This window comes from Saimiri boliviensis, chromosome 20, assembly GCF_048565385.1.
Source record: "Saimiri boliviensis isolate mSaiBol1 chromosome 20, mSaiBol1.pri, whole genome shotgun sequence".
Lineage (NCBI taxonomy): Eukaryota > Metazoa > Chordata > Mammalia > Primates > Cebidae > Saimiri > Saimiri boliviensis.
In genome coordinates this window covers 7,716,550-7,739,462 of record NC_133468.1, presented here as the reverse complement: position 1 = coordinate 7,739,462, position 22,913 = coordinate 7,716,550, and the positions used below count along the sequence as shown (strand labels likewise).

General features: G+C 56.6%; 1 protein-coding gene across 8 annotated transcripts; it reads right to left on the bottom strand.

Moving 5' to 3' along the window:
- Positions 1-98: 98 nt before the first annotated feature.
- On the bottom strand, positions 99-16,445 carry RNF44 (ring finger protein 44). 8 transcript variants are annotated; one of them, XM_074390626.1, is made up of 12 exons: positions 9,929-15,460; positions 9,027-9,078; positions 5,505-5,655; positions 5,165-5,354; positions 4,625-4,792; positions 4,057-4,230; positions 3,793-3,954; positions 3,590-3,705; positions 3,108-3,195; positions 2,900-3,021; positions 2,662-2,761; positions 99-2,459 (listed from the first exon to the last, which is right to left on the bottom strand). In XM_074390626.1, the coding sequence occupies exons 3-12, from the start codon at positions 5,609-5,611 to the stop codon at positions 2,397-2,399; spliced, it is 1,290 nt and encodes a 429-aa protein (XP_074246727.1). In that variant the 5' UTR covers positions 5,612-5,655; positions 9,027-9,078; positions 9,929-15,460; the 3' UTR covers positions 99-2,396. The 8 variants fall into 8 exon arrangements, with proteins under 8 accessions (XP_074246727.1, XP_074246728.1, XP_039316475.1 ...); XM_074390627.1 differs by having other exon boundaries at positions 10,713-15,460; XM_039460541.2 differs by lacking the exons at positions 9,027-9,078; positions 9,929-15,460 and adding an exon at positions 16,154-16,445.
- Positions 16,446-22,913: the final 6,468 nt, after the last annotated feature.

Genomic DNA, 22,913 nt, shown 5'->3' with positions numbered 1-22,913 from the left:
CCAGTTCCACAGCGGAGAGCAATCCTGTCTGCTCCCAGCCGCATTCCCATCCCAGCTCCCACCAAAAAGACACCGGCGGCCAAAGGCAGCGTGGGCGGTTGTTGGTATACATCATACATTTATTAGTGAATATCCCTCTGAAATCAGCAACAATATTAAAAAAAATAATGATTGCACTACTTGGTCAAGCAGAACTAGCAACTTTCATTTTAAAAAAAGTACAAATCTGTTAAAAATTTCAATCAGTATACACATATATATAATACAACATACTAGTTATGTTAAATGCTACAAACCAATGTGAATCCCATGGAATGGAAAAAACCACACATTTAAGCTTTAAGAACCATTATTTTCTCTATATATTAGCATTTTCTCAAATACATACATGGGAAAAATGAGGTAACTGTAAAATGTGCAAGGAACAGGGCCCCCAAAATTACATATATTTCTATATATATATGTAATTTTATATATATAAAACCTTTCTAACACAGAACACAGGCGCTGGGCCCAGCCGGGGCTGGGGGAAGGTGCCCACTGTCATGCCTAGGCCGGAAGTTGGTAAATCAAAGAGTAAACAATGGCAAGCCCCGACCACAGGAAATCATTGGTAACTACAGCAAGGTCGGCAAATCACAAACATCCTAAGTAACTGTTGTAGAAATCTGGTTTTTTAATGATGATTTTTGAAATGCTGTTTCCCCCCAATAGCTGCTTGTTGGAATCATTGCTGCAGCCGACACACAATCTGTGAGCCTGTTTCCGCCTGCCCCAGGAACCACAAGGGGTTTGAAAACCTTTTGTTGGGGTCGGAAAGGGAGGGGGTTGGAGAGGGTGGTTCTGTGTAAAACACGTGGGTTTTCAACACTGCTATAAATATAGAAACGTCACCTGGAGTTATATACAGTAAGACTTTGGGTTCTCCATGGGGGTGGGACCAGGCTGACGGGCCCCACGGCAGGCTGGGGCGGGAGGTGGGAGCCAGGGCCGCTGTGGGAGAACGAGGGTGGTTGGAGCATCCCTGAGGCAGCAGGCGCCAGGGGCTGCCTGCTAGGATGTGCCGGCCCCACACGCGGTTCGTTCAGGCCAGCAACCCCAGCTGGGTGTAGGGCAGGAAAGGACTAGGACCAGGGAAAGAGGGTGGGAAGCTCAGCCAGACCCTACAGGGGCGTCCTCCAGAGCTTGGAGGGCAGGGATCAGGCTGGGAGGCCCCAAGAGATAGGGGTCCATGACCTTCCTGGTCCCGATCCTCCTGGGACTTCCTTGGAGGAGACTTGCCCAGGCAGGTGGGAAACGGGCCCTGGCTGGAGGGAGAAATGCCCTGAAAAGCGTCCGGTCCCGGTGGGCTCAAGGGACGTGTGCAGTACAGTGCATGGCAGTTATCAGCTGAGCACAGACCCCCAACTCTGCCCCACGACCGCCGGCGCCCAGCCCCGCCCAGCCCAGCGCATGCATGCATGTGGGCTGGGCGGCGCGCCCGTGCTCGGCCCCCTGGGCACTCGGTCCCAGTTGGTCCCTATACCCGCCCCCATTAAACCAAAAGGAAAAAAAAATGTCTTAAATATCCACATCCCCAAATCCTACACGCGATTTTGGGCCAAATGAATAAACAAAAACTGCTGCTCCTCACGTTCATGCAAAACGACAGAGGGAGAGATCGGCATGGTCTGACCGCATCCCTGGCAGCGGCAGCCACTGGGAACACAGGGCTCCCTCTCCCGGCACGGCACAGGCCCCTCAGGCTATGAGCGCCCCAGCTCAGGGCTAGGATGGGACACCCTCTAGCCTGAGGACGGGGCTGGAATGTTGTGCCTGGGTTGAGGCTCCCCTAGGGAGCCAGACTCAGCCCTCACAGCAGCCAACCCAGAGCTGAAAGCCTGAGTTCACTGTTTGGGGTCAAGGAGAGAGCATTCGGCCCTGGGGCTCATGAAATGGCCTTGTGACACCGTCTGTCTACGAGACTGGCAGTGCCACCTGCGCAGAGGGCACACCATTTCAGAGCACGAGACCAGCTGACCCAAGATGGTGCCCTGTCTGCCTATCCTGGGGCCACGGATTGACACCAGCCCCACTGGGGGGAGCAGACCCCTGGCCCTCAGTGCCAGCAGGAATAGAGGAACCCGAGGGCGCACAGGAGGGAGACCAGATTATGGACGCTCAGGCAGCTCCGTGGCGGGCGGACGGGCAGGCAGAATGGGGAGGGAGTCTTTGGAGCTTGGCAAATGCAGGGGCTTATTGCAGGAGCTCCTCACCGGGCTGACCCTGGCACCAGCTCTGGAGATGCAGGCAGGAGTGACAGGGCAGGCCTGGGCCACCCCCTCTCCGTCCTCCCTGGGCCCCCCACCCGAGTTTCCAGAGCTTCAGGCAGGGTTCTCCCGGGCAGCTGTGAGGCCTCACTCAGCCTCTCTGGGCACCTCGGAGGCGTCGGCCCGGCAGATGGGACACGTCCGGTTGGCCTGTGGGAACCGCAGGCATTGACGTCAGGCATTGCTCACCCACCCCAACCCACCACATCTGTGTAGCCACCTGGGAGGACTTGGTCCCCTGGAGCCAGGACTTCCAAGATGATGACAAGGGCCAGGAGGGAAACACCCTAGGCCTGCCCGCCCCCCTGTCACCGCATGAGGAATACCCAGGAGCCAGCCTGGGCCGTGTTACCTTCAGCCACTTGTCAACACACTTGGTGTGGAACTCATGGTTGCAGGGGAGGACTCGGAGAAGCTGCCGCACCTCGAAGTCACTGAAGCAGACCACACACCTGCGAGGGGTCGCGGAGTGTCACCTCCACACTGAGGGCCACGGGAAGGCTCAGTGAAGTGTGACTCCCCTGAGAGGGGCGTCTTGTGGCAGCCAGCTGTGTTCAGAGGGGCGGGAGGTGGGACAGGGCACTACTCACAGCGTCTGCTCTGACTGATGGCTGTCCGGGTTAAAGCGGTACGATGGGAGCTGCTCTATGTCTGCTTTGGTGAGGCCCCGGGGCTTGGCATCTCCCAGCCGCTCGGCCAGGTTCAGGAGGGCCTGCATGCGGGCAGGAGACGGGGTCAGCGGCGCCCAGGGCTGCAGGTCTCCCAAACCCCACCTCCCAGCACGGGGCTCCACGAGACCTCATAGTTCTCCATCTCCACATCATCCACGTCCAGATCCAGGCTGATGGTGGGCCCTACTGCTGTTGGTGACATTGGCAGCATCGAGCTAGAGAGAGAGACAAGGATGGGGGCCAAGGGTCAAGGTCAGGAGTGGGTCGCACAGAGCCACTCTCCTGACTTCCTCTTTGCAAATAGAACCCAGAGCTCCACGTGGCTCATACTGGGAGACCTTGGTGCTTGGCCTGAGCCACTCTCCTGACTTCCTCTTTGCAAATAGAACCCAGAGCTCCACGTGGCTCATACTGGGAGACCTTGGTGTTTGGCCTAAGGCGTTGCAGTGGGGCAGAGAGCCCAGCTGGCCTGGCGTGACTGTCAGGCTTGGGGGGATGCCAGATGGCTTTGGAGGCCCTGGGGCCCCTGAAGATGTGTTTGGGTCTAACCACTGGAGGTTCCAGGAGAACAGGGCATAAAGAAGCTGGGGCGGATGTGTGGATACTTACAGGAAGTAGGGCAGGAAGCTGGGGTAGTAGGGTGGTGGGGGTGGTGGTGGGGGCAGTGGCTGCTGCAGGCGGTATCTCTGGGTGCTCAGTCTCCGCGGCATCATGTGAGAATACGGCTGTGAGAGGGGCAAGGTGCAGGTCAGCCCAGGGAACCTGCCTCCCAGCAGCCCTGGAGCCCAGGTGGGGGTCAGGGTGGCACTCACCACACCAAAAGATAGCTCCTGGTGCAGTGGATCGTGGGGCAGGTAGTGCAGGGGCACTGACGGGGACAGGCCTGGGCCAGGCGCAGAGGTGGAGTAGGTGAAGCTCCCCAGGGAGTGCTGGTCCCCACGCAGGTCCACGTCGTTGTCCAGCCGCTGCAGGGGCTGAGAGGTGGGGCCGGGTCCGCAAGTCGGTGAGACAAGGCTGTCCCTGCCCGCCTTCCCCACGCTATCCCCCTCCAGCACCAGACCCACGCCCAGACTCACCATCCTCGGATGCTGGGTCTGCAGAGACACAAACTGCCCCAGGGGCGCCATGTGGGTGGGCTGGGGGGGTGGGGCCGGTGGTGGGGGGTGCAGGATGTAGTGGTCACTGGAGATGAGGTGGGGGTAGGCCTGATAGGGCACAGGCAGCTGCTGCATGGTGCACGCCTGGATAAGCTGCCGAGAGAGGGGGTGGGGGGCTGAGAACGTTCTCCTGGGCTCTGGGCCAGGCCTACGCCATGCCACCCAGCAAAAGGCCCCCACTGGGCACATACCCAGCAGCTCCAGAGCCTGCACAAGAAACCCTGCAGAAGGCCTATCCCTGTCCTAGGCCACCCAGGCAGGACACTCCACTCTTAAGGCCCACAGCCTCAACTCCTGGGCCTCTGCCAAGCTGTAAGGCAGGTACAGGGCTGCTGGAAGGTCTCTGAACCTTGAAACGCTCTATTACCGAATGTGAACACACGTGTACGCTTTCCTGGGGAGGCTAGGAAGGCGCTCTGACAGCCTAGATGGCTGGATAGCTCAGCCCAGTCCAGGGCTGCCCTGGGAGCTGGAAACACTCACTCACCGGGGGCGGGAGGCAGCAGAGGGGGTAGTGCTGCCCGCTGAACATCACAGAGCATGCTGGGAGCTGCTGGGCACCGCAGCCAGGGATGTGTTGGCCTGCAGGCAAGGGGAAGCCTTGGGTTGTCACTGTGGTGACTGTGTAAGACAGAGGGACGGGTCCCTGGTGCACCTGTGGGTGGAGAGAACGCCGGGGAAGTGTGAGAAGGAAGCTGGCCAAGAGCGCTACTCTCAGGAGAAACCATCCTGCCAGGTCCAGCTGCTGGCTCCCTTCCCTTCTCCAATGGGGCCTACTTCAGTGCAGAGCAGACTGTGTCCCTACCCCCAGGTCCCCAGGGCAGAGAGGGCCCTGTGGGAATCTAGCTCTGCCAGTCATCCAGTGGGCCCTCTCCCTGGGCCTCAGTTTACCTACCTGTAAAATGGAGCTAATAATGCCTCCCTGGAATGTGAAATGAAGCAAGCAAGGTAAAATCAAGGCCTTGCTGCCTCTGTCTCTCAGACGGGCTCGAAGGGCTAGGGGCGCAGGAGGTGGGGTTCTGCCTACCTGCTCGTGGAGATCAACCATGAACGGGCTCTGCTGGGTGGCTGGGTGCAGCATTCGGGGGCTCCCGCCGGCAGGAGCCGAGGCTCGGCGCTCCTCTACAGGGAGGTGTGGAGGTTGGGACGGCGGCTGCTGGGAGGGTAAGCGCTCATCCCGGGCAGGCGGGCTGGCCAGGGGGCCCTCGAAGCCGGGGCTGCACCACAGAGAGGAGGCCCCGATAGGACTGAGGGGGACCACTCATGCACAGAACAGGGAGAGAAGCCAGGGTGACTCCCCCCACAGGGAGGGAAGACAGCTCAGGGCCCGCGTGCCCCAGCACCAGGACTGGGAGGCTCCTTCCTACCTTCCCCAGAGCTGGCCTGGGGTGCTGCTGGGTCCTGCAGAGAATCGCCGCTGACCCACGGGGGCAGAGGGTGGCCACCTAGTCACTGCCAGAGCCCATGGTCGCATCAGGGGGGCAGGGGGGTGGAGGGGCTGGGCTGGGACTCGAAATCCTAGGAGGCAGGAGACAAGGAAGCTGAGGCACCTGGCCAACATGGTGAAACTCCATCTCTACTAAAAACACAAAAACCAGTCAGACACCCGTAATCCCAGCTACTTGGGAGGCTGAGGCAGGGGAATCACTTGAACCTGGGAGGCAGGCGGAGGCTGCAGTGAGCTGAGATCACACCACTGCACTCCAGCCTGGCAACAGAGGAAGACTGTCTCAAAAAAAAGAAAAAAAAGAGAAAAAGAGACTGAGGCACCGAGGAGTCCAGGTGCTTGTGCCATGGGGGTCAGAACCAAACCTCTGCAGTGTGACCCAGGACCAGTGGTGTTCAGCCATGCCCCTCCTCTGAGCCCTGGGGTCCAGTGCTGACACACCAGGACAGCTCAGCCTGCCGGCGCCCAGGCCTCACCCTCCTGCTGTGTGAAATGGGACCCAGTTCCCCTCAGTTGCAGGGCTCAGGGAGCTAGCCAGAGTGCTTCCAGGCTCCTGGGAGGCTCCCGCTGGGCCGGGTCCCAGGGCACCCTGTCCTGGAAAGGGGCTTTGGGTGGGACCTTCTTCTGCCTTACACCAGCGGCTACAATTTGGCCTCCAGGAGGCAGCTGGGGGTTCCTATGGAGACGCCAGCATCCTCTCTTCTCTCTGGTTGGCTACAGCAGGCATGCCAAACAGGCCTGGGATCCAGTTCTCCTCTTACTAGCGCCAGGGAAGAGGCTCTATCCTGCCCCTGCCCTCGGGGGCTTCTAGTCCAAAGCAACACACGATTCTTTCTTCCCTTAACCTGCTCCCACTGTGCCTGTCCAGGTGTGACTTCATCTACCTTTCAAGGAAAGTACAGCTGGCCCACTTTACAGAGGAGGAAAGTGAGGCTCGGCAAGCAGAAACTTGCCCAAAGCCCCAAGGCAAGTGTCAAAACTGGGAGTGGGCCAAAGACAAGCCTCTCCCGTCCTCGGGAGACCGGAGTCCGGCATACAGCCAGGCCCCTGCTCTAGGGGCCCCAACCCAGCCCTCAAAGTGGGATGTGGGGCCTGCCGAGAAAAAAGGGAAGCAAGAACCCGAGAGAGGAAGTTAAACAGGAATGGGTTGGGGCAGGGTCTCCTGCCTCCGGTCAGAGCCAAGGGTCTAGGTAGGGAATGTCGAGGGACCTGGCTCAACCTCAGGGTTCCACTCAACTCAAAGCTGGGACGACACCCTGGCAGGAAAAGCTCTAGAACCTGTCAGGCCCTGCAGAGCTGAAGGGTGCATCCAACATGACCAGCTCTTTGTCGTTCCTGCCACAAGGAGGCCCCTTCCACCCCTTCCCCATCTAACAAAACGCCTATGCAGCCTCGATCCTCAGCTTTCAATGTCACCTCCCTGCTGACACAGCCAGGGAGCCAGTGTACTGTCAGCTCAACACCTAGTTCCTTCCTGCCAACAGCGGCAAGAACCATTTCCTCTGTGCTGCACTTCACAAGCTCGGGCCCTACTTCTCCAAAGAAGCCTGCGTGGGTGATGGGGCCCGGCCAGCAGAAGGTGTGGGCAGGGCCAAGGACCACCCGTGTCCAGCCCGGGGAAGGCCTAATGTGATACATGTGCATGGAACAGAACCAACCACAAAGGTCCAAGGCCACACAGTCTGGCAGCTATAACTTTAATGCCAACGATTAAAAATTGGGAGATTACCAAAAAAACTGGCTTCTCACGGCAAATCCGGTCCCACGTGTTTCTGCCTGGCCCCTCACTGGGAGCAAAAGCTTTCTCTCCAGGTCACCCAGGACCATCCTCTGCCTGCCCGCCATAGGGAACTGGGTTTGTGACCCCTGGCATGGGCCAAGCACACATCCTGACATGCATGTCTACACATAGAGCCTCTCTAATTCCTGCCAACAAACCAGTCAAGCAAACAACGGCCAAGGGAGGCTCAGGAAATCCCCAAGTAACTGAAACAACAGACAACCTGGTGCATCCCAGGCCTCCTGGACCAGACTCTTTGGAGGGTTGGGGAACAAGGGCACCTAGATTTTTATCAAGTTCCCCAGAAGTTGCCATAGCATAACTAGGTTTGGGAATCTCTGCCCTAGCTAACCTCAGAGAGTCTGGGAGCTCACAGTTCTGCTGGTGAGGAAGTCACCGGAATAACCATGCTGTTTCCCCCACACCAACTTGGTGAGTCCTCCCAGCAGCTCCTGGAGGTCAGGACACCAAGGCTGACAGAGGTGAGGTCCACGGCCAGTCAGCTGGAATTGTGGGTGCACAGGGGACCTAAAAGCACTCCTGATTAGCCACCAAGCCAGCAGCCTTGACTGCTCCTCTTATGCCAGGATGGCTTGCTGATGGCTGAGCAGTGCCAGGCCCAAGGCACTCCTACAGAGGCCCAAGCCTGTGGGTGTCTGCTCTGTGGCCAGCCCCCTACCAAGGCACCCACTCCTCAGGGCAGGGAAGGGCTAAGGAGCTGTGAAAGCAAACCAGAGACAGAAGGGCCTCCAGCTGTGGGTAACAGCATCAGCTCTCACAGACTCACATATGACACTGATTTCTAGCTAGATTCTTGGCTACAGGCAGTGGGCAAGGGCTTCCCCTCCTGAGCCTCAGTATCTTCACCTGTAAAATGGGAACAGCCCAATAACTACCTCCCAGTTTTCCATCAAGGACTGCTCCAAGGCAACGGCAGAAGCAACCTGTAAAGTCTTCCTTAGCTTGGATGTAAATGATCATTATTAGAGAATACGACAAGCTGACCTCCTTTGCCAACCTCAAGCAGAGCCTGAAGGGTGCCACTTCCAGGCAGCAGGCAGATATGCCACTCTAGGGGAATACCTCAGCTGGGAAGAGTGGCTCCTGGTTCTTTAAGCCCTGCCAGGAACAGGGGTGGCATAGAAAGGTTACACCCACTTCACAGCTGAGAAAACTGAGGCCGAGAGAAAGGAAATAAGTTGCTCTAGGTCACAAAGCCAGAGAAAACAATATTGGTCCTGGTTGGGCCCCTAGGCCCAAACTCCTCCAACCCATAACTCCTTGTGGCATCAGTAGTTGGAGGAAACCACCTAATCGTGAGTCTCCAAGCCATCCAGGAGGCTGGGAGGGCACTCTCTTTCAGGCACCCATCATTAGCTTTGTGGTGCAGAGAAGCAAGCACGACCCAGAGTTGGAGCTAGCAACTTGCTCAAGGTCAAACAGCAAGGGTGGCCAGATGGCCTCTCCTAACAACTGCTCAGTCCACATCTCTGTGCTCTGCTGTCACCGAGGTCTGTGTGAACCCATCTTGAGAGTCCCGTTGCTGAGCCCTATCGGGCCAAAGGCATGCAATGCATTTTGCAGTTAATACTCTCCCCACCACCCACCCACGAGAGGCAGAGAGGCAGCCGACACCTGAGGTCCAGTGCCCCAAGCACCTACCCTGACCTTGGTCTGAAGGCCCCAGGGATCTGTTCGCAGGAAGAGGCACTCCCTTTTGCAGATGAAAACAAAGTCAGACCTTAGGGGCATGAATAGACTCAGGCAGGAAGAGAAGCTCCCCTTCCTACTTCCCCACCCCAAACAACCAGGCTCTGGTGCCTGGGGGCCACTGAGAGCCGGACCACCAGACTAGGAGAGAAGACTCCCTGAGTGACCTTGGTCAAGGAAATCCCTTTGCTTCTGAGAGCCTCAGTTGGCACAGCTGTAAAATGGGGGTGGAAACCTTCCTTCCCAGAGCGCCCAAATAAAACCAGAAGAGTCAAGAGGAAACCAGGTTGTCACATTAGTGGGGGAGGAAACCAGTGTCTCTGGGGAAGGGGGGTGCTCCCCAACGCGGGCCAAGCGCTTCTTGTGGGGCTCTGGGAACCTTACCCAGCCAGCCCTCCCAGGGATGGTACTGGGGGCCGAGGCGCGGACACCTGCCCCGGGAGGGGCCTCTCCCGTCCACCTCCCACTCTTTTGTGCCGCTCTCGGAGGGACACCGGGGGCGGGAGGCAAGACTGCAGCGCCTGGGCTGGAGCGCTGTGACTTTAAGAGCCGAGGATCCCGGACCATGTGCTCGGCGTGAGACAAAAGCAACAACAAAGGAAGTGGCGGCCGCAGGGGGAGGGGGGCGGCTCCTTCCTCTCCAACCGCAGCGCTCACCCTCCGGAGAGGAGACCCGGCCCGGCCGCTGGGGGCCCTGGGGGTCGGGGGGGTGTCCCTGATCCCTGAGATTTCGCTGACCGCCCGTGATTAACCCCTGCGGAGCCAGCTAGATCACTGCCCCCATTCCCAGGGGAGGGGAACCGGAGGTCCAGGGGTGAGGGAATAGGGAGTTGGGGTCCCTGGCCCCGACTCACCTTTGGCCGCCCGGCCACACGTTGACTCCTTTGTTCCCGATCTATGATGGCCAAACTGGGCAGGGGGCGGGGGGGGGCGGCTGCCTGGACCCTTTAAGAGCTCCCGCCCTGCGGAACAATGTGCTGCCCTCCCCACCCCCGAGTCCGGGGGTAGCCCGGCTTCTTCCGGGGCCTCTCTTTGTTGTCCGCCCGACGGCGTCTGCCTTGCGAGGCCCACCCGCGGTCAGTCTCTCTCGGCCCAGGCCCTTAGGGAGCGGGAGGCGGCGCAGGACGCAGCTGGGTCTGCGCGGCTGCCGGCGGCTGGCCCTTTAAGAACTGTCCGCGGCGGCAGCGGAATGTAACAAACCCCACATTTGATTCACAACATTCGAAGCGGCGGGGTCGCGCGCCGGGCGGGAGGGGGCTCGCGGGGGCGCGCCGGGAGGCTCCGGCAAACAGTAGCCTGCTGCAAGCCCGCGGTGGCCCCGCCCCGCGCCGGGAGCTCCGCCCCGAGGGCCAATCACTCGCCGCGACCAAGCACGTGACTGGTGGACCGCCATCTTGAAAGATTTTTTTAACCACCTCCTCGCCCCCACCTTCGCACTTAAAGTGACCGCAGCCGTAGTCAAAAGTAAGGGGCGGGGCCCCATGGCCTGATATAAAGATGGGGAGACCCCAGGGTGGGCAAAGCCGATCGGCTGCAACTCGAACTTGCTATGCAAACTCGCGAACTAGTAGCGCCCCTGAGGCTGTTTCCCTGCCGAAGAAATGGGTCCCGCCAGGAGAACCGGCAATACGGACTTACTGTGTCATGGTCCCCTCCTCGGGGACAGGGTGCTGCCTGGAATTCTGAAGTGCAGTGGGTCTGACCTCTGACGGAACGAAAGAGGCCTCAAGCCGGCCCAAGCGGTTAGGCTGGATTTAACAGCCCTGGGCCGGCCTCCTTTCCGGAGATGACGTCATCCCCAAGAGCTGCAGCACCGCGATGACATCATGGCCCTGCCGCCCCACATCTCCTTGTTTATACTACGCGGCGTCTTTAAAAAGCTGGGCCGGCCCAGGTTGCCCGATAGACCAATGGCGGGCCAGCCATGCAAACGAGCTAACGTCTGCGGGGCAGGGAGATTGGCCCTGCTGGGGCTGACGTCACAGAGACATTTAACCGCCCCGCCCTCAGCGTGGCGGCGGAGGAAGAGGGGCGGGGAACGGATTGGAGTTTACGGCAAAACTGCTGGCGCCGGGCGCTCTAGCTGTTAGGCTGGGCTCGAGAATTTGGTGTCCCGGCGGAGACCTCTCTGCCCAGGGAAACTGGGAAGTAAGCCCAGTGAAGCCTCTATACTTGAGTTTTCTACTCCTCTCAGCAGCTATGAGACGGAGAGATTACTATAGCCAGTTCATTTCACAGATGGGGAAAGTGAGGGCCTTCCCTCACCCGAGATCACACAGCGGGAAGTGTGGCGGAGCAGGCATTTGAACCCAACCCAGAGCGGAGCCTCGTCCTCCTTTGCCTCGATGCCCCCCCACCCGGGCAAACTTTATACAAAGTGGGATAGTACCTCCATCACAACTATACAAACAAAAAATCAGTAATTCCTTAAATATCCAAGAACAGGTCGAACAAATTATATTGGGTGCATGCATATCATCAATAACTACTCCTGGGCAGTTGCCACAAAGAGGCAGCTGGGGTCACATGGTACTACCTCCAAGACACCATAAACAAGGCGCCAATGCAAAGCGTTAACATCTGTTAATCTGCGTGGTGGGCCATGGGGCAGGGGGATGGGGGGCTCATTTTCTATGCTGTTTTGGTATATTTCAGAATCCCAAATTTTAAATGAAAATTGAAACCAAGATGCTGAACAGGAGTAACAGTATGTATCAGGTTTTTTTAATTGGACATATACCATATCTGCGTGTAATATTTCTAGCAGGGTATACAGGAAACTGATGAACAATTGTCCTTAGGGAGAACTGGAAGGGAGGAGTGGGTCAGGAGGATAGACTATTGTAGATGATATTGTACATTTGCTCTTTTTTAAAAACTGTGCATTATAACCTACTGAAATTTTTAAAGAAAATTATTATAAAGACTATGTCTTAAGTCTTTTAAGCCAGAAAACCTTTTGTTCCCTTAGAATCAGAAATCCCCTTTAAGCTTGGGTAACAGACATGTTAATGGCAATGTTTGTACCAGCAACAATCAGTATCACTGTGCAACACAATGACTGAAGGCAGAACCGAGCCGGCTGTTTGCGGATCTCTAAGCAACACAAGACCAAGTTCATGATGCAGTGCTATTGATGTTACCCGGAATGCCAAACTCTATCCGTCACAGTTAAAACTTAACGTGTGCATGAGAATAAGTGTGGATATATCAGGTTATGTCTTTAACTAGTTCCTTATCATCAACTGTTCTTTCACCTCCACTGTCTCCTTCAATCTTCTGTTTTCCCCACCACATAAAAGCAATTTGAAAACCCTTCCCAAGGCTGGGCAAGGTGACTCAAGAGCCTGTAATCCCAGCATTTTGGGAGGCTGAAGTGGATGGATCACGAGGTCAGGAGTTCCAGACCAGCCTGACCAACATGGTGAAACCCCATCCCTACTTAAAAAATACAAAAATTAGCCAGGTGCATGCCTGTAATCCCAGCTACTCAGGAGGCTGAGGCGGGAGAATCACTTGAACCCAGGAGGTGGAAGTTGCAGCGAACCGAGAACAGGCCATTGCACTCCAGCCTGGGCAACAGAGCGAGACTTTATCTCAAAAAAAAAAAAACCTCCCCACATTCGAAGGTACCTACATATTTGTTAGATTACTGTCTGCCTGCCCTTACGGATAGGGCCTACAGTGGCTCCACTGCCAACTGCATGGAAACCTGATGTTGGGGCTGCACTTAACAAGCTCTTCCTGCCCAAACTTTTCAGGCTTGCCTCCCCCCAGTCCCTCCTCTCACACCATGCTGGTGCTTCCTCTGGCCTGCTCTCCCTGCCACCTTCCTGCCTTTGCCCGGGCTAGACCACCTGCCTGGACTGCCCTCTGTTTTCCTTTCTGCCAATCTGTTCTGCTTTTCTGCCATTTGAGGCTCTGTTCCTATCTCACCTCTTAGAGGAAGCTGTTTGTGGCGTCTCTGGCTGTGCTGAAACCCCCATGTTTGAACGCAGAGCTAGAGGTACCTCAGCCTTCACCTCGTGCCATTTAATTTGCACATAGTCCTGTCACGACTGCTGTGTATCTCACTTACTCCCCTCCTGGCTGAAAGGGTTTGGTGTCCCGCTTCACTGGCACATACAGGCACCCCAGCCTCACTTTACAGATAAGGATTTGAGGCTCAAAGAGGTGAAGTGACTTGCCGCACAGTGAGACCACCTTTACCATCCACATCTTAGGAAAGTGACCCACCAGCCACAATCTAATCCCGTACTTTTAAGCCACCAAGCCTCTTGACTGTGGCATTCTTTCTGTTTAATATGTCAATATCCCCTACTCACCTGGGCAAAATCCTGCTTACGCTTTGGGGCTAGCTCAAAGACCACCCCCCTTGGAGCTTTCCCTGCCCTGCCGGCTTGCTCTGGCTTCCTCAGTCCAGTAGGATTATCATCACGTTGCATCATGAAAGCAGAAGGCCATCTCCATGTGACTGCTCCCCCTGCTCCCAACAGGGCCCACAACACCAAGTCTAGGGCCTGGCTCACACTGGGTGGTGGATGCCCAGGGACGGGGCTCTGGGTTTGCCCCTTGTCCTGCAGGACCAGGAAACCCCTGCCCTGTCCTGGCCCCAGGAAACCCTCAGTAAATCCCCAGTCTCTTGAGTTTCCCCACAGCGTCAGAGGTCAATAACACATCTCCCCATAACCTAAAAAACCTACGTGGGTGGATGTGAAATCACCCTGCTGCGGGGACGTGGCCTGCACACCTACTTTGCCTGCCGTGTCCTCCCCACACCCAAGCCCTCGAAGGCAGGTGTTTACTTTCATTTCATCAAGAGGAAAGCGGTTCAGAGCCATGGAGGGGCCACCCCTCACTTCAGAGCCCAGAAGTGTGGCCCTGAGGGCCCCGGAAACCACAGGTGGGAGTAGCCCACCTCTGTTCTGGCATCTGCTGTGAGTTCTATGGAGAAATGGGGGTCTTAGGGTCTTCCACAAGCTCTGGGCAAGTCCTGTCCTGATCCTCTCCTCACCATGATCTAAGAGCTGGCTACCAGCATTGGCCCCATTTTACAGATGAGGTGAGAGGTGACAGGACTCACCTGGGTGTCATGCAGCCATCAAGGGGCAAACCTGGGATCTCATTCTAATCTCACATTAAGTGTTGTTTGTTTAGTACGAATGCCCACAGGGGTCCCCATGGCTGCTGAAGAACCAACAGCACATGTCCCCAGGGAGAGACCACAGAGGCTCAGGGACTAGGGGATGGCTCCAGATCAGAGTGGTTGGGAGCCAGAGAGGGGGTCCAGTTTTGATCCTTCCAGCACAAAGCACTTGATGCTACATTCTGGCTTCCTCCCCCAGGCCTCCTCTGCAGAGGGGAGGGGCTTGGGCAGGCTGAGGCGGGAAGAGGAGGGCGTGGCCCTGTTTCCTGCTGGGGCCCTGCCCGGCGCGGGTTCCCACCCCTTCCCCGGAGCCGGGATAACCGGCTGCCTCTCTCCCTCAGAGTCAGAAAGTACCCCACTTCTTTCCTCTAAGGCCCTCAAACCTCCCCACGAAGAGACAGGGCCCAGGAACCTTCCCGGGATGGAGCTGGTGGGACACAGAGACTAGGGTACCAGCCAGGGACACAGCACAGCCTGGCAGAGCCAGCTCAGGGCTCACACCTCCCAGATACCAGAGCAACAGCCCAGAGCCCAGAGCCTCACACGCCAGGGAGGGAGCAGACGAGGCTCTGTTAAGTTCTCTCCACTCAGGGCCGGCCTCAACGCCCCTGAGCCCGAGCTCTGGCTCCCTTCTGTGGCTGCTGGTGCAGATGGCGGCGAGGGCAGGGCCTCTGCAGAGGTGCTCCCCGCCTGGAGCTTAGGCCTGCAGCATTCGGGCTCCAGTTTTGAGACCCTGGATAAGTTATACGGCTCCTCTCGTCCTCAGTCTCTCGTCTGTAAAATCGGGTGAATGATAGTAACTAGTGCAGAGGACGTTTCCTGAGCACCTGGGCTGTGCCCAGAGCAGGCGTTCATCTCCCATAGGCCACTGGGGGTGAAGGGCTACACTGAGGGGTGAGACGGAGCCCCTGAGGCCGGCCCGCCCTACCTCTGGCTAGCCTGTGACCTCGGGGAGGTCAGCCAGGTCTGTGAGGCTGTCTGTCCAGGTGTGAAGCGGGGTCACAGCATCCTCCTCGGTGGGTCAACAGTGGCTCTCAGTGTGTGTGCCGATGGGCGGTACCTACCGACTTTCCGGGTCTGGGTCCGCATTTGGAGGCGTGCGCTTTGTGGGTGTGGCATGGGGGCGTTCCCCTTTCTGACTCCTCCCCCCACCCTGCACCTCTCATACTGGAACCCCCAGATTCTGCAAACGGAGCAGGAACTGTCACCACATTGTTCGGAGATGAAAACCGAGGGCTGCAGGACAGCGGTCCCTGGAAGACCCAGCAAGACAAGTCTACCCCCATTGTCCCTCCATCTTACTCTTTCTCTTCCCCTCACTTCCCAGCCCCCGGCACCAGCCAGACTCCAGCTTAGTGGCTTTCAAGCAACGGAAGCTGTGTGACCTTGGGCAAGACACGGACCCTCTCCAGACCCTGCGGCGTTCCGACATCCAGAATGCAGTAAGGACGGCGCTGGGGTGCAGCGGACTGTTCCCCGGACCTGCAGCCGCTCCAGGGCAGGGCTCAGGCCGCTCTGGCTCCCCAGCAGCTGGCACAGGGGGCGTCGGGGAAATGTTTAGGACGGACATGGCGAGGCCAAAGAACTGCGGCGCGTCTCCGGCTCGCGGTCCCGGACCACCTGGGTCCCAGCCGCAGCCTGGACTCGCCGGGGTGGCGGTCAGGACTTGCGCGGGGCGCAGGGCACGCGGGGGCTCTAAGTTCCCCGGGGCTCCCCGAGCTGGGGAGTTTGGACCTAGCGGGCCGGGAGAAGAGCCGCGCGGCTCCTGCTGCCGGGCCCTGGACCGCGAGTTCCCGCCGTGCGGGCGCCGGCAGAGGCCTGGCGGGAAGCCCCCGCGCGCGCTCCTCCGCCGGCCCGCGGCCGCCCCCTACCGCCGCGAGCTGGCCGGCCCCGCGCCCGGGGCGCTCGGCGCAGGGTCCGGGCCGGGCGTTACCTGGGGCCGCGGCGGGGCTCGACCCCCACCCGGCGGCCGGCGCGTCGCTCCCGCTGCAGCCCGGGCTCCCGGTGCGGCTGCGGCCCGCGCGCCGCCTGCCGCGGCCCCTCTCCGGCCCAGTGCAGGGGAACCGTCCGCGGACCTCACCACCCCGGCGCGCGGGGCCAACGCCGGCTGCGCAGCTTCCAGGACCCCCGCCCCGGCCCCGCGCCAATGGAGCTGCCTGGACCGCACCACGCGTGCGGGAGCGCGGGTGGCGCGGGCGGGAGCGCGGGTGGCGCGGGCGGGGAGGAGCCTCTTTCGGCCGCGCCCGCCCGGCGTCAGGCGGCCAGGGGTGCGTAAGGGCGCGGCGCCTGGGGCTTGGCGGCCTCCGTGACCTTGGAGGAGTGACTCCGTTGCCTCGTCTGTGAAACAGGGGAAATAATACGACCCCGTGGTCGTTCAGAGAATCTTCGCCTTCCGGAGAGTGTGTCTCCTCCCCCAGCCCTGGTGGGCGCGGAGGTAGATAATAGAGAGCTGCTCTGGGTCAGCAGATCCTGGTTCCCCACTTTGGGCCATTCTCTGACCCTCAGTTTTCAAGTCTGCGGAATGGAAGCCTTCTTCAGGTGGAGGATGGGAGACTCCAGTGACAAAAGACAAGGCGCCCGGCCGAGACTTCGGGAGGGATTACGCTCCCGGCAACCCACGTGTCTCCATCCCTGGAGCCAACCTGGACCAGGGCGTGGCCGGCACCTGCTCGGGCCGCGGGTCCTAGCCTCGGAGGGGAGCCCCACCGCCCGCCCTTTCTGGGCGCATTAGGGCAGCGAGGACTGCACCCCGCGGCGGGCCGCGCTCTGGCAGGCTTGCAGGTGGTTGTAGTCCCTGCAGACCGCGTCTCCCGGAGGCTGCCCAACCAGGTGGTCTTGTCTGCCAGGTTGAGCTCTCTGCGGAGGGCTGATTGACAGTGGAACGGCTGCCTCCAGGGCTACTAAAGTTGCCTTTGCTGGCAGAACAGCCATCTAAAGGAGGGCTTTACGGGGAATGAGCGCCCTGGAAGGGAGCTCTGGGGTGGGGAGAAGTTGGTCTCATGGGTCCCCAAGGACGTTCGTTCTTTCTCTTTTTTTTTCTTTCTTTCTTTTCTTTTCTTTTTTTTCTTTTTTTTTTTTTTTTTGACAGAGTATCGCTCTGACGCCCAGGCTGGAGTGCATTGGCGCGATCTTGGCTCACTGCAACCTCTGCCTTCCGGGTGCCAGCGATTCTTCTGCCTCAACCTCCCGAGTAGCAGGGATTACAGGCGCCCCCCCACCACACCTGGCTAATTTTTTGTATTTTTAGTAGAAACGGGGTTTCACCGTGTTAGCCAGGATGGTCTCGATCTCCTGACCTCGTGTTCCGCCCGCCTCGGCCTCCCAAAATGCTGGGATTACAGGCGTGAGCCACCGCGCCCGGCCTCCCTTCCTTCCTTCCTTTTCTTCCTTCTTTCCTTTCCTTACTGTCCTTCTTTCCTTTCTTTTCTTTTTTTTCTTTTTCTTTTTTTTTTTTTTTTTGAGACGGAGTTTCGCTCTTGTTACTCAGGCTGGAGTGCAATGGCGCGATCTCGGCTCACCGCAACCTCCGCCTCCTGGGTTCAGGCAATTCTCCTGCCTCAGCCTCCTGAGTAGCTGGGATTACAGGCACACGCCACCATGCCCAGCTAATTTTTTGTATTTTTAGTAGAGACGGGGTTTCACTATGTTGACCAGGATGGTCTCGATCTCTTGACCTCGTGATCCGCCCGCCTCAGCCTCCCAAAGTGCTGGGATTACAGGCTTGAGCCACCGCGCCGGGCCTTTCTTTTCTTTTGAGACAGAGTCTCGCTCTGTTGCTCAGGCTGGAGTGCAGTGGAAGATCTCTGCTCGCTGCAACCTCGCCTCGCTACAATCTCGCCTCTCGGGTTCAAGTGATTCTCCTGTCTCAGCCTCCCTCCTAAATAGTGGGATTACAGGCGCATGCCGCCATGCCCGGCTAAGTTTTTGTATTTTGGTAGAGACGGGGTTTCACCATGTTGGCCAGGCTGGTCTTGAACTCCTAACTTTCTGATCCGCCCACCTCGGAACTCCCAAAGTGTTGGGATTACAGGCGTTAGCCACTGCACCCAGCCCCAAGTTTTTTCTAGGGTGGGAGGCTGTGAGTCTGTGACGTCATGGGGATATTCTTGGGCTGGTTCCTTTTTAAGAGCAGTGAAGGGACTTTGTACCCTGCAAAGTGCAACTTCTAGACACGATTGGGAAGTTGAGGGATTGAATGCATTCACACCAAAGAGCTGCCCTCAGCCCAGACTCTCGAGGTCACCTCAGGCTGTGCGCTAGGTGGGGGTCAGAGGTGTTGCAGGTAAAGAAATGTTGGCTCAGATGCAAGGAGAGACTTCCCAACTCCGGGACAAGCTAGCACTTGCTTTCACCTTGATAAATTTCTGGGTATGTAGTGGGTGCACGTAGCGAAGTCAGGCTATGATAAGTTTTCCTTTCCTTTTTTTCTGTAGGGGGGAGATGGAGTCTCACTCTGTTGCCCAGGCAGGAGTGCAGTGGCATGATCTAGGCTAACTGCAAACTCCCCATCCCCTGCCAGCCCACGCTCCCAGGTTCAAGTAACTCTTGTGCCTCAGGCTCCCAGGTAGCTTGGACTACAGGTGCGTGCTACCACGCTGGTCTGAGTTTTGTATTTTTATATTTTTTAATTGTACTTTAAGTTCTGGAATATATGTGCAGAACATGCAGGTTTGTTACATAGGTATACATGTGGTTGGCTGCATCCATCACCCCGTCATCTACATTAGGTATTTCTCCTAATGCTGTCCCTCCCCCATCCCCCCACCCAAGTTTTGTATATTTGTAGAGATGGGGTTTCATGATATTTCATGTTTCACCATGCTGGCCAGGCTGGTCTCAGACTGCCGGCCTCAAGTGATCCACCTGCTTTGGCCTCCCAAAAGTGCTGGGATTACAGGTGTCATCCCAGCCACCGCACCCTGCCGAGAAGTTTTTCTGATCAAAAATGTTTTAAGGCACACACTTCAGACAGTGGCTGTGAAGGAACCCTGATGTGTTTCCAAACTGTTACCTTGTGCACATCACCCCATTACTTACCCCGTGGTAAGTGCTGTCATGCATTACACCATTAATCCTTAGATGAGGCCTATAAGGTGGAGTTTGCATTATGCTCATTTTACCATTAATCCTTAGATCAGGCCTATAAAGTGGAGTTTGCATTATGCTCATTTTACACAAGGACACCACGAGTGTCGGAGATGATGTGCCTTGCCCAAGCCCCCAGCAGGTAAGTGGCTGGGGGGATTAGGACCCAGGTCTCCTGAGTCCATATCCTGGGCTGTTAGCCCCACTCTACCTGGCTGCCTGCTGCTACATGAAGCCAACTCGACATGGATGTGGATCGTCACAGCCCAGATCCCCGTGTGCTTCCCAGGCTGCCCTGTGGCAGGTGGATGGTGCCCCTTGAGATGGGCGGGGCACCATCTGGCCATACCTGCCTCATCTTGATGGGTCCAAAGGTCTGGGCAGGCCAGGACACACTTCTAGCTGTCAGAGCAGTGACTCAGAGCTGTCGGCCTCAGCCATAAGAGCAGGGACAGAGGGCAGGGGCTTGGGTCGGAGTCTGCCCTATTTAGGGTACAGCAAAGCAACCAGGATAACTTCCATGGTCTGAGGCAGAATGGGAGCCTGGAGCCTTGGGTGGGGTCACCTACCTCTCCTCTTACCAGTTAAGCCACTGACGATGACTAGTGCCCACTTCCTTCAGAGAGGAAGCTGATGGCTGTGGCAGGAGGTCAGGGGCAAGAACCGTTGCACAGATATGTGCTTATATCCTGGTTCTGCCACTTTCTGTCATTTTGGGTGGTGATCTAACCTGAAAAAAATCATCCCTGGAGTTATTGGTAGGATTAAATGAGGTGATATTAGTAATAATAACAATCATCACAGTCACCACCATGCCGCAACAAAAACCAACATTCACAGAGACCTTACTGTGTTGGGCACTGTGCCCAGGGCTTTCAATGCATGACTTCATTACATCGTCGCCATTGCCTTCCCGGTGGGCATCATCTATTACCCGCAATTTACAGGTAAGGAAACAGGCTTAGAGAGGTGATGTAACTTGTCCCGCCAAAATTGAACCCATTTGTGGGTTACAGATAACCCATTTTATCTATACAGTAGATTAAAAATTAAATAAAAAATTGAACCCAACCGTCTGACCCTGAGCCTGGTCTCTAAACCCCTGCATTGTAAAAGTCGCCTCACATGCTGCGCAGCTTCTGTGGCACCCTTTCCTCAGAAACGCTTCTCTGAAGGAAGAAAAGCCTCTTGGGTATCAAAATTCAGAACGGCATCATAGCTCCCAAAGCCTGGCTATATGCACGTGTTCTTCCTTTCTTTTTTTTTTTTTTTTTTTTGAGTTGGAGTCTTGCTCTATCACCCAGGCTAGAGTAATCGCGTGATCTTGGCTCACTGCAACCTCTGCCTCTGGGTTCAAGCAATTCTCCTGCCTCAGCCTCCCAAGTAGCTGGGATTATGGTGCCTGCCACCACACCCAGCTAATTTTTGTATTTTTAGTAGAGACAGGGTTTCGCCATCTTGGCCAGGCTTGTCTCAAACTCCTGACCTCACAATCTGCCCGCCTCAGCCTCCCAAAGTGCTGGGATTACAAGCACAAGCCACCGCGCCCGGCCTATGCAAATGTTTTAAGATGGATGGATGCTGGACTTAATGGATCTCAATTCCCTTTTTGCTTTGCCCACAGGGAAGCTCAGAACCTGATCCATGACCCACCTCTACAATTACCCAGAACTTCAACGCATATATAAAAATTTGTTTATTTTTTGAGAGACAAGGTCTCATTATGTTGTCTAGGCTGGAGTGCAGTGGCTATTCATAGGCACAGTCTCACTATTGATCAGCACCTGAGTTTTGACCTGCTCTGTTTCTGACCTGGGCTAGTTCACCACCTCTGAGGCCACCTGGTGATCCTCTGCTCCCAAGGGTTCACCATATTAGTGCTGAATTTAGTGTGGACAGGCTGTCAGCATAGTGCACTAAAGCACAGAAATCCTGGCCTCAAGCCATCCTGCTTCAGCCTCCCAAATAGCTGGGACTGCAGGTGCACACCACTGCACTCAGCTCAGGACAAGTATTTTATGGCCTCAATTCATGCCTACATTACCCTTGTTTTTCTCACCTGTCTTCCCTTCATCTGGGTTTCTTCTCCTTTTTATCCTCATGGCACACATATTTTGTTAATCTGTTTTACATTTGGAGATTTGGGAAACAAGCGATTAAAATGCCCGACTATCGCAACTGCCTGACACACAGTCACACATCCCTTAACAGCAGGGGCACCTTCTGGGAAATGTGTCTGTCATCAGGCAATTGCATCGTTGTGTAAACATCACAGAGTGACTTACACAAACCTAGGTGGTACAGCTACTGCACACTTGGGCTCTGTGTTACCGCCTGGGCTCCTGGGCAACTAACCTGTGTAACCTGGGACTGTATTGAACACTGCAGGCAACTGTATCACAGAGGTAAGTATCTGTGCATCTAAGCACAGAAAAGATGCAGTGAAATTGGTTGTTATACTCTTATGGAACCACTACTGTATGTACGGTTTGTCGTTGACCAAAATACAGATATATGGCACATAACTATGTATCTATTGTGAATTAGACATGTCCTCTGCCCACAAGAAGAGGGCCACCCATTGGTGACACCAAGACAGTGGTCATATGCCTTAAGAAAGTTGTGCCCATGGTCTCCTTTCTGTGTCGACTGGGATGGCTGGGTCAAAGGTAGGATAAAGAGGAGTTGTGCCTGAGTCCCTGCAGGAAAATACCACATCCAGCAGCACTTAAAGCCAGCCTGGGGGCCGGATGCCTTCGCACACACCTGTAATCCCAGCACTTTGGGAGGCTGAGGTGAGTAGATCCCCTGAGGTCAGGAGTTCGAGACTAGCCTGGCCAACATGGTGAAACCCTGTTTCTACTAAAAACACGCAAAATATTAGCTGGGCTTGGTTGCACACACCTGTAATCCCAGCTACTCGGGAGGCTGAGGCAGGAGAATTGCTTGAACCCAGGAGAAGGAGGTTGCAGTGAGCTGCGATTGTGCCACAGCACTCCAGCCCAGGTGACAGAGCAAGACTCTGTCTCAAAAAAATCAATCAATAAAAAAAAAAGATAATAATAAAGAGCCAGCCCGGAGGTGAATAAAACCCCTGTAGACAGATGCCTTTTGAGGGTCTCAGTGGTGGTCAGATCAGTCACTTATTGTGGGTTGTCCAGGCTCAGATAGCCCCCACTCCGCCATGAGAACCTCACAGGGGCTGGTTTGGCCGCTTGGTGACTGACTGAATATTACACTGTTTCGCCACTTCCCCCTCCTGACTTAATTCTCCATTTGTCCACAGATGCCCTGTCACTGCACACTTGTAGCAGGGAGGGGACAGGGGCCCTGGCATCACATTCTGGCTGTCACCATCCCCGTCTCCAGGCTGCCCAGGGCTGGACCTTGTTCGCAGGTCCTCTGGGCTCAGGGTCGGCCAGGCAGGGTCAGCCAGCCCCGTCCCCTGTGGTCTAGGCCTCCAGCCCCAGGAGCACCATGAGCTCTGATGCCTTGGCTCCTTCCTCCTGCCCAGGCTCCAGCTGTGCTCAGCACCTCCTTAGGAGTCGGCCCCCTCCTGGGAGGTGTGGTCTCTGGCAGGGTTAATGATTGCTCAGTGGCGGCGGAGA

Bases quoted from the DNA above. Each gene is read 5' to 3' on its own strand.
- RNF44 (XM_074390624.1), bottom strand. From the start codon at position 5,698: ATGTTGGCCAGGTGCCTCAGCTTCCTTGTCTCCTGCCTCCTAGGATTT. The intron at 3,196-3,589 runs GTAAGTATCCAC...CTCTCTCTCTAG, and splicing joins AGCTTCCTGCCCTACTTCCT to CTCGATGCTGCCAATGTCAC. The intron at 2,460-2,661 runs GTAACACGGCCC...CGGTTCCCACAG, and splicing joins GTGTTGACAAGTGGCTGAAG to GCCAACCGGACGTGTCCCAT.